Raw genomic sequence first — 10,077 nt, forward strand, 5'->3', positions numbered from 1 at the left:
GACGTGTATTTTGTGCCTAGGAAACCTTCCATGTTTGTGGAAGGAAATGGTTTTAGTAGCTGTGGATTTGTAGGGGAGGGAGAGAGACAGGTGGATCCCAGACATCTTTGTCTTTCCTGATAGTACTTGTCAAAGAAGCCAGATGTGTACTTGAAGACCAGGTGGCTTGAGCGTGGTCAGTGGTGCAGATGGGCTGCTTGTCTGCTTGGGAAGGGGTCTGAGACCCCAAGTTTGGTCAGCCCTGCATTCAGTGCTCTACTAGTCCCAGGCAATGTTGCGTTTTCCTGCACAGTGGTCAGGATACCTCCCATGCACATCCAGACCTGTGGGTGAGCACCCAAAGGCTTCCCAGCCAGCATCACATGTGGCTGAAATGGAGCAGGAAGCTCAGGGGCTGGGTAGCGAGATTCCCTCTGTCACACCACCTGCTGAGAGGAAAACTCACACCCGTGGCAGAGGGGAGAGCAGAGAAACCCTGTTCCTCACTCCATAGCCACCACAGAAGCTGGTCCAAGAGCCCAGTGCTTTCCAGGACTGGTTTTCCCTGCAGTGAGTTTTCCACTGGGCTTGCCGTGGCCATGCTGGAGGCAACAGGAGCGCGTGGGGCGAGAAGGGTCCATCCTCCTTGGCAGTGAAACAGTGACAGATGGAGCAAGGCAGAATTGCAGCCCCTACCCCAGGCTGCATAGAGGTGTGTGGCACCGCCAGTGCTGGGAGAACGGGCCTGCTGGGTGCTGAACAGGCTGACACCAGTAGAGCTGTGGCTCCTGCTCTTAACTGTTGACTCCCAGCGCTGCTTTGCTGCCTGCTTGGCTGTGCTGGTAGCTGCTGGGCTTTCCATCCCCTCATTCTCCAGCATCTGTGGCCCCAGCTGCAGCTCATGTAAGTGTAGAGCATCCAGTCCCCCAGCATGCAGGAAAAGTCATCATCATCTGCTTGGGATGTGAACCACCGTGTTTAAAGGGAAACTATGGGTGGGGAGGCAGCAGGAAGAGGACAGGGACCGCCAGCCCAGCCTGCAGGCTCTCTTTAGCACACTTAGCTGCTCCAGAATTGAGGGTTGACTGCCCAGTGCTTTGCCTGGGGTCCCACAAAGCCACAGCTACTCTTTTTTAAATTTTTTTTTTTTAATTTTTTTATTTCAAGCTTAAGGTGAGACCCTGGTCCGCCTTTGGCAGGAACATATGTACTGTCCTTGGGACCAGTTCCCATGGCACTAGGGTGGAGAGGAGGAGAGGAACAGCATCTCTCCAGAGCTGCAAGGCAGGCATCTATGGTGTGCATTCCTGGCAGTGCATCTAGCCTGGAGGAAGGATGAGGCAGCAGGGACCATGTGCCTTTCTGGTGCTTGCCCATGAATCCTAAATGAGTGATCAGCCTGCAGGAGATGGAAGCGGTGGCAGGATCTCCCTTTGGTAGTTCCCAAAGTCTTTTTCACAACCTCTGCGAAAGGAGTGAGGGGCCAGCAGGGATCCAGGTCTGCACCGAGGCTGGCATTCCTGTATCACTGTGTGATCCATCAGGCAAGTGGGTGGCACCCCTGCCCCAGCCAGGCCGTCAGGCTGAAGTATCAGTGGAAATATCCTTTTCTGCCTCCTTTTATTTGCAGGGAATCTGAAGCATGTTGTTTAGTGGAGAAGAAAGGCTCAGGTTTCCACAAGAGCATTTCCGGTGAGGAAGACAGTGTGTTTATGTGAGCAGCCGGTGAATCTTGTGGCTGCAGGGGAAATTTGGAAGAAATTACTGTTGGTTGGTTGATTTTTTTCAAGAAGAAAAGCTGCTGCGCACCACAAGCACCGTGGCTTTACCCAGGCAGGAGCGTGGGCCCTTCAGCCACAGCCTTCCAGTGGCAGCAGAGCCTCCCTTGCTCCTTCCTCTTTACTTAACACCACAAGAGTTTATTCTCACAACTGGTTTTAAATGTTTTTTAAGAGAGGGACTTCTTGGAGCTGTGAACCTTCCCCAGCTGGAGCCCAGTGCCACATTGGCTTTCTGGCAGGAGCACAGCCTCTGAGCTGCCCACCTGGGGAGCATTGCTGAGGACCATCCAGGGCCTGAGACATGGGCTGTGCCTCATAGTCACAGAAAGGCACAGCCATTGTGCTTCTAACTGGGATTTTTTAAAAAAAATAAAGTATCTGAAATACTCTTCCTGCCCTTTCCTTTCTTCTGGAGCCTACCCTGGCTTGCCAGTGCTCTTTTCCACAGTACTTCACGTGTTCAGCAGAGGTCCAGCCAGTACCGGAAAGCAAAGATCTGTCAGTCACGTTTGTGACTGTCCCTTCTAAGCCCCATCACGTAAGGCAGCACAGACCACCACCCAGGGTGATGGGTGGGCTCCTGAAATCCTGTGCAGAGGGGCCAGACCCCAGGCACGCTAGCCAGAATGTCAAGGGAGATGCAGGGCAGGGGGGCAGTTCCTGTCCCAGGTCTCAGATGAACCTCCAGATATCCCAGCACCCCCTGAGAGCTGCTACTCAACCTCTCAGCGAGGGGGCAGGTACCTGGGGCAGATCTCTCCCACTACCTTGTCTCCTCCTTTGCCTGGCCCACAGAGCTTTCTTGTGCTGTTTCTTTTTAAAGATGTCTAGTCACTGTGGGAAAGTATATTTCCTGTTGCTTTAATAGATTATGCTGGAATAAACAGCAAGATGAAGGGACTCCCAGCCTGGTCTGGCTTTGTTTTGATCTCTTGCTTTTCACTGCCGATCCAAACAACAGGAAATCCAGCATGGGGGGATTTCAGCTGGATGTAGCTCCGGTGTCCCCACAGTGACTCCCGACCCCCTCCCTGCTGCCCCCCATGTGCCCCCCACACCTGCTGTGATGGGGTGGCGGAAGACTGGCCTTGTTTGGTGACAGCTGGCAGGAGGCTGGCACTGCCACTGGCACAGCAAAGGCTATCGGTGTCTGGGGGAGATGTCAGCTCTGGAGACAGTTCAGCCAGGAGAAAAGTGAGGTATGAGAGAGCAGAGAAGCTGGCTGGCTCCTCCCTCCGACCCACCTGAGGGCCACACGGGCTCTGTCCCTGCACCAGGCATAGGTGCTTCAGCACAGGCACTGCTTCTGGAACACAACTGGGAAAACAAATAAATAGGAAAAAGCCCAAGTGTCACGCATTGTGGCATTAAATGGGGTTTAGCTGTGGTGCAGGGAGAACTGTACTTGGGGATGGGACTGCAGGGACACGGCACCCCAAACCAGGAAGGCTGGCCACCCACAGACAGCTGGGGAAGCGGAGGCAAGGGGGTAAAGCACCCCCTGCACTGTCTCCATCCACAGCCCTGAAAGCAGAGAGGCAACTGGAGCTCAGCTTGGCACAAACCAAGAAAACTGCAAAGGGTGGGACAAAGGTTTGGGGGGTACAGCCCTCAGCTGGCCCCATCACACCCAAATCTCCCCTGCAGCTGGCTGAGGGCACTAGCCCACATATGTCACCCTTGTCAGCCCTGGCACCAACTGAACCCCCTTCTTGCCCCCCACCCTAGATGGGTATTACAAGTGTGACCTGGACAGGGGGCACAGCCTGGACAGGGGGCACATGGGGGTTCCCACCCAAGATGTTGGGGGGCAAGTGGGAGAACATGTGGGCGTTAGGGGTGTCCAGGCTGGATGGGGGAAGCGTGAGAGGTCCCAGCCTGAACTGGGACGACACGGAAGGACTGAGCCTGGAAGTGGGGTGCACGGGGGTCCGGCCGGGCACGGGAGGGGCAGACGGTGCTGGTACCGCCCCGGGAGCCGTCCCGCCCCGTCTCATCCCTCCCAGGCTGCCCACTGGCCTCGGTCTGCTTCGCCCTTCCCGGCGGCCCGGGCGGCCCGGGGCGTGAGGCCGAGCCCAGGTAAGCGCTGGGGGAGACGGGGCGCCGCTCCCCGCCCCGCGCCAGCCTCCCACCCCGGCTGGGGACCCCGTCGGACACGTTCAACCGCCCAGGGCGGGGGGCCGGGCGCTCGCGCCCCGCTGAGCGCTGCCGTGTCCCCGCAGGCCCCGGAGGAGATGGACTCCCTGCGGGCCGCCCCCCGGAGCACGAAGGACCGCGAGGTGGCGGCGACCCTGCGCTACCCGTCCGGCACCGGGGCCGAGGAGCTGCCGGCCGCTGCTGGGGGGGCTCCGCCGGCCCCCGTGGTCCTGCGGGCGGGTGTCCATCTCTTGGCCAGCGTGCCCCTTCAGAAACTCAACAGCAAGCACCGCACCGCGGGGGGGGGGCGCTGCCCCAAGCAGCTGGGGCGAGCCGATGCAGCTGCGGGGCACGGGGAGTCGTCCCCCCGCCACCGCCGGCCCCGGCATCATCAACTCGGACCCGGTGGACGAGGAGGTGCTCAGGGCATTGGTGCTGGAGCTTGGCCTCTACAGAGCGGACGAGCTACCGGAGCCCTGGCTCGCCCATCACGAGTTCATCAGCCGGCTGCTGAGGCTGGAGGGCGCTTGGGGAGGGGGGAGACCTTCTGCGTCGCTCCAGCGGGGGACTCGCCGTCGGTGCCCCTGGGCGCGGAGATCGCCCCGGCTGCCCCACCGGGGCCGAGGGCCGGCTCTGCGGGCAGGCTGGGGACTCTCGGACCTCGGGGCTGGAGGAGGGGTGGCCCGCCCCAACGCGAAGCCGCCTAGGCAGAGGTCTCAAGCTGCTGTCTTCATAAAATCTGGAAGGACCCTCTGCCCCCTTCCCTGTTCACCTCAGCGTTGGACGTGGGGACAAAGGGCGGTCCATCTCCGCCCGGGGACCCCGTGGAAAATGGCCCATCCGGGGTGGGAGGAGGCTTTGCCCCCACAGCCCCCGTGCCTCCTCTCGGCTTTATGGTGGCGCCAGAGGTGCCATCTGCAGTGTCCCCGCCATGTCACCCCCGAGGATGGCACCTCTGTTCCCGCCTGCGCCCCGCTGCGGGAGTGATGCTGCGGGGGGCGCTCCACTCGGGGGCACACGCCAGCCTACTCAGGGAGCCCAGCCGGGCACAGCTGGCCCCCGAGCAGCCTTCGAGAGCGGGCGCTCAGGCCCGGAGTCAGGTTCGAGGGTCTGCGTGGGGTCCCAGCTCCACCCCGGGGCGGATCCGTGGGCGAGGGGCGGGCGGTGGCCTGGCACGCGTATCCCGGGCTCGGCTCCCGGAGCAGCTGGGGTACCCGGAGTCTCCGAGCCCCTGCGACCCGGAGGGGGTGTGTGTGCGCGCGTCACCCCCGCCCCTCTCACACCTCCCCCAAACCGCTGGAGCACAACGTGGGGGGCTGTCCCACGGCACCGGCAGGGCCGGGAGGGATCCGGTCCCCCGCCCTCCGCCTCCGTTCCCCTCCCGGCACCGGAACAGCCGCCCGCTGCTGGAAGCGGGGCGCCCCGTCCCTTCCCCCCTGCAAGCGGCCTCGACGGGGCCACCCCACCTGTCTGATGCCCGCCCCCCCTCACCTCCCGTGGGCAGCACGTTAGTGGGGCACCGCGCGGAGCGCCGGGCCTGTCCCGCGGGGAGGGCGCACGCACCTCGTCAGCCCCAGCACTGGGCGGTGCTGGACCTCCGGGCCGGTAGGAGGCGCCCCGCGGCGTAACCGCCGCGCTCACGGATATCAGCGGCGGTCCGGAAGCGGCGGCCCTTTCCGGCGGAGCGCAGCTATGGTAAGGGAGCGGCGCGGCCGCTCTCCGTTGCCATCCGCCGCCATCCACCGTCCGCTGCGGGCTGCCGCTGTCCCGCCGCGTCGAGGGGCGCGGGAGAGAGCCCACCGGCGCGGGGCCGGGGCGGGCCTGGGCCGGCCCGGGGCGGGGGGGGACCCGGGCCTGGCCGCGGCCCGTAACGCGTCCTGTCCTGCCCCTTAGGCCCGCGGACCTAAGAAGCACCTGAAGCGCGTGGCTGCGCCCAAGCACTGGATGCTGGACAAGCTGACGGGTGTCTTCGTGAGTCGGGGACGGGGCTGGGGACGGGCTGTCCGTGGTAGCGGCCTTTCCCGCTGTCTGCGGGCCTAGGCGGCTTTGCGGTCTCACCAAGGGAGTGCTCAGCCGTGCTGCTCGGGCATGCCGCTCTGGAGTGCGCAGGGGCAGCTGGCCAGTTCCCGGGAGAAGGGGACGCATGCGGTTAGGGGCTTTGCAAACGGCTTCCGTGTTTCCCCCGTTTGCAAGGGATATGGCAGTGGTGTGGTTGGCTGCTCTCTTTTAACCTGCTTGTTGTGGTTTTCCTTCACAGGGGGGAGGGTTAGTAGATGGTTGTACTGTGCTGGGAGCAGTGCCTTGTGAGGCTGGCAAGACTTCGCGAAAGGGCGCTGTGAATAGCAAGAAAAGATATCTCCAGCCTATCACTGCCTGCTTAGCAGTTAGGCTCCATGCAGCTGTTCTTGGGTGCTGCTGCAAGAGCTGCCAGGGTGGTAGCATTCTTCTCCTGGGGACCGTCAATGCTGCTTCTGTGCTTGGAACATCCAGCAGAAGACTTCTGTTTGCAGGCACCCCGTCCATCGACAGGCCCTCATAAGCTGAGAGAATGCCTTCCGCTCATCATCTTCCTGCGGAACAGGCTGAAGTATGCCCTGACAGGAGATGAGGTCAAGAAGATTTGCATGCAGAGGTTCATCAAGATAGATGGCAAAGTCCGCACAGACATCACTTACCCTGCGGGCTTCATGGGTGAGCGGGGAGGGCTGGGGGCAGGTACCCCAGGCCGCTCTGTTGCACTGGTGGAGGGATGTTTTGTGGGGCTGGCACGATTGGGGGAGGGGAAGATGCTTTCCCAGTGGAATTGAAGATAAATACAAGCAGTTTTTAGTTTGGAGTTGTGCACTGCAACAACTACCAAAGCCAGATATCTGTAGCCTATAACTGCAGCCTGCTTGCACATGCATAAATTGCTGTTCAGACTTCAGCCTGTGGCAGTTTTTTCCTGATTTGCACTGTATCACAGTCAAAGGTGTGAGCCTGTGTGAGCCATCATTCAAGCCTGAAGCATTTAGCTGTCCCTAGTTCTTTTTAAATGTGTGCTGAGTTACAGTGTGGGATAACATAGCTGATAACATCTGCTGTTCTGTTTCCCTCTGAAATCAGATGTCATCAGCATCGAGAAGACAGGTGAGCATTTCCGCTTGGTGTATGATACCAAGGGCCGGTTTGCTGTTCACCGCATCACAGCTGAAGAGGCCAAGGTAGGGGCTTCAGCTTGGCGCAAGTGTGGGTGCAGTTTGGTTTGGTCAGGGTGGTGTTTCCTCTTTGGTATGTCCTGAATGGGGGCTTTTGGCTGTCTTCCTTGAGAGCTGTGTCTGTGCCACCCTTGAGATGATAAAAGCCTTCAGGGCTGGGGGTATGAAGCCTTGGGTGGGTGGAAATCTGACACGAGAGCAACTCCCAGATGACTGCAGGTGCATTGTCTGGTGCTTGAAATAACCACTGTTGGCAAGGGCTGGGTTATCCTCACAGGGAGCTTTGGGGTGGGGATGGCTCTGCTGCAGCATGGTGAGCCTTAGCATAGGGCTCCACAAGCTAACAGGGATCAGAAACATTTTACTGCCTGTGGTGCAAAAGCCTTGAACTCCTTCCCAGTCTGCTGTAGAAGTGTTGACAAAACTGCCCTCTTACCCTGGCTGTCAGGGAGCAGCTCCTGCATAGATATTCTAACCCAAGCATGTGATGTGCCTGAGCTGCGAGAGTGCACTCTCCTTCGCCTGTCCTTCCTAAGGGCAGGGTGTGCGGGAACACAGTGATGCTGAGGGGAGAGCTGACTGTGCTGTAGCCAGGTATGATGTGTGTTTGGGGCCTTTTCGCTCCCCTGTCATAAGCTTTTGCCTTTGGCTACCACTCTGTGTTGACCCGTGAGTCCCAAAGTGGCTGTGAAGGAGTTGGAGGTGAAGGGCAAGAGGGAAGCCAGGGTGCCCTGGAGGAGGGATACTGATCTCTCTCAGGTCCTGAAGAAAGGCAGCCTCTGCCTCCACTGTCTGACTGCAGGCTTCAGGGCAAAATGAGGAAACTGCCCTGGTATTGCTGGGGCAGTGACCTGGGAAATTCACTGCCTAGGCTCCTGTTGCAAGCCCTGGAGTGTCTAGGTGTTTTGCTTGGGGTCTGAGGCCTGCTGTGGCTGGTGGCTCTCTGGGGGACAATAGTCCTCTGGTCCATGGTGCTGCTTGCTGCCTCAGCTGAGCAGTGTTGGGTTTTGTTTGCAGTACAAGCTGTGCAAGGTAAGGAAGATCTTTGTGGGCACCAAAGGAATCCCTCATCTGGTCACCCATGATGCCCGCACCATCCGCTATCCAGACCCCCTCATCAAGGTGAATGATACAGTCCAGATTGACCTGGAGACAGGCAAGATCACAGATTTCATAAAGTTTGACACAGGTAGGTTCTGCATCCAATGTAAAACACTTGCCCACTGTGGAGAGCTGTATGGAAGTTAAATGCTAATGCCAGATATTTGCTCTAAAGTAGAGTGGTGACAACCTTGGGAAAGGGGTTGTTTCCCTGAGGCATATCCAGCTGGAACGGATTTCTCCCATTGCCATGTGCTGGCAGTGGGAGACATTTGGCATAGAGATTTGGAGTGATCTTGAGAGCAAGCGGATGCCATATAGAAGCAGGAAGCTGGTGGAAAGGTTGCTTGAGCTTGGCTCTTACAGGGCTGTGGCTCTGGGCAGCCATAGGGAGATTCCTGTCTTTGCTGTGGGAGGTTTCAGCTGCAAAGCCATGAGCAGTGCTGGGACAAGTGGTATGGGAGCACCTCCTTCGTGCTCGTGCAACCAACATGGTGTTGGGGAATGTTTGGTACAGGCCTTGGGGTCAGAGAGCGGTTTGGCTCCTTGAGGTTCCTGTGGGATACAGGTGTCACCAGGTGCTCTGGGGGCCAGTGCAGCTCTCTCCCTGCCCTTCTCAAGCAGTGCACCTCAAAGAGCCCAAGAAGAAGGGCTTCACCAGATCCCCTGGTGCCAGCTCTTGTCATGCCCATCTTCCTTCACCCCAGGTAACCTGTGCATGGTGACCGGCGGTGCCAACTTGGGCCGAATTGGGGTGATCACCAACCGGGAGAGACACCCTGGCTCATTTGACGTGGTTCATGTGAAGGACGCCAATGGCAATAGCTTTGCCACCAGGCTCTCCAACATCTTCGTTATTGGCAAAGTAAGCCTGCACGGACACGATGTGGGTGGGTTCGTGGGTTCTCTCCCGTTGCTGGGGGCTGCTGGCTGACACCGAGAGGCGTGGGTGTTGTCCGTGGGCAGCTGCCTTCCCACACGGTGAAGCTTCAGCACTGGCATCAGCTGTGGCTCTGCTCCTGGTGGTTCTGCCTGCTCCGGGCTGAGCGCTCTGGGAAGGGGAAGCATCCGTGAGTGTAGGAATGGGGATGTTTCCGAGGAGCAGCCCTGTGGTTTTCTAAACCTTCTGAGTACTGGGAGCCGAGCAGCGCTGGGCTCTGTGTGTGCCCGGGGCAGCTGCTCTGGCTGAGAGCGCCCTTCCCCTGCGATGCCTCTGCTGTCTCGCTGTCTGCCATGGGCTCTCCTCCCAGGTTGGAAGGGGGTGGCGTTTGGATCTTGGCTGAAGTGCATTCTTGATGGATGCGACCAGAAGGGGCAGATGTAGGCCTGTACGCCTTCAGCACCTTCCTAAGGGGCTTGTGCTGCTTTCCCCCCACAAAGACGGAGAGCCTGTGTTTCATGATGTGAGGTGGCTTCCTCTCTCTTGCCGCAGGGCAACAAGCCATGGATCTCCCTGCCCCGTGGAAAGGGTATCCGCCTGACCATTGCTGAAGAAAGAGACAAGAGACTGGCAGCCAAGCAGAGCAGCGGGTGAGCTCCAGCTCGGGTCAGCCATGGTCCTTTCAGTGTATTAATTAAACCGTTTACCAAATGTCTGAGTGGCTGAGGAGCATCCAAGGGCTGGAGGGAGCCGTGCTGTGCCAGTGTGAAGCCACACTCCGCTCTCTAGAAGGGCCTGCTGATGCGGGGAGACTCCTGGTGACCTGACCAGTCACCAGAACCATCTTCCAGAAGGGCAAGGGGGAGCGGTAGGAGACCCTCCAGGCTGGTCCGCTCCTGGGAAGGTGCTGGCAGAAACGCTCTGGGACAGCGTTCCCAGGGACATGCTGGAGGAGCCGGGCTCTGGAAGAGCCAGCTGGGCTCTCCCTGGGGCCAGTGGTGCC

General features: G+C 59.4%; 2 protein-coding genes and 1 long non-coding RNA gene across 5 annotated transcripts in view; 2 read left to right on the forward strand and 1 right to left on the reverse strand.

Annotated features, from left to right (window-relative positions):
- HDAC8 (histone deacetylase 8) overlaps nt 1-2,660 on the forward strand; it is a 39,154-nt gene extending 36,494 nt beyond the window's left edge. For 2 of the 3 annotated variants that reach the window (XM_080365620.1, XM_080365621.1), the window contains exon 11: nt 1,610-2,660. In XM_080365620.1, the coding sequence (XP_080221746.1) occupies nt 1,610-1,632 (23 nt within the window). In that variant the 3' untranslated portion in view covers nt 1,633-2,660. The remainder of the gene's footprint in view (nt 1-1,609) is intronic. The other variant, XM_080365622.1, reaches the window with a different exon arrangement.
- Nucleotides 1,583-5,496, reverse strand: LOC308053844. Its single transcript, XR_013923824.1, has 3 exons — nt 5,388-5,496; nt 3,005-3,077; nt 1,583-1,717 (listed from the first exon to the last, which is right to left on the reverse strand). It is a non-coding gene; the product is annotated as an uncharacterized lncRNA (long non-coding RNA).
- On the forward strand, nt 5,409-9,789 carry RPS4X (ribosomal protein S4 X-linked). Its single transcript, XM_080365630.1, has 7 exons — nt 5,409-5,591; nt 5,790-5,867; nt 6,407-6,587; nt 7,002-7,099; nt 8,111-8,282; nt 8,902-9,059; nt 9,627-9,789. Exons 1-7 carry the CDS (start codon nt 5,589-5,591, stop codon nt 9,726-9,728), a joined length of 792 nt encoding a protein of 263 aa, XP_080221756.1. The 5' UTR covers nt 5,409-5,588; the 3' UTR covers nt 9,729-9,789.
- Nucleotides 9,790-10,077: the final 288 nt, after the last annotated feature.

This window comes from Falco punctatus (genome assembly GCF_963210335.1).
Source record: "Falco punctatus genome assembly, chromosome: 15".
NCBI classification, from domain to species: domain Eukaryota; kingdom Metazoa; phylum Chordata; class Aves; order Falconiformes; family Falconidae; genus Falco; species Falco punctatus.

What these genes read in the sequence shown, in the direction of transcription:
- RPS4X (XM_080365630.1), top strand. An exon ending in ACAAGCTGACGGGTGTCTTC is followed by an intron (nt 5,868 to 6,406) that starts GTGAGTCGGGGA and finishes TTCTGTTTGCAG; the next exon opens with GCACCCCGTCCATCGACAGG. An exon ending in ACATCTTCGTTATTGGCAAA is followed by an intron (nt 9,060 to 9,626) that starts GTAAGCCTGCAC and finishes CTCTTGCCGCAG; the next exon opens with GGCAACAAGCCATGGATCTC.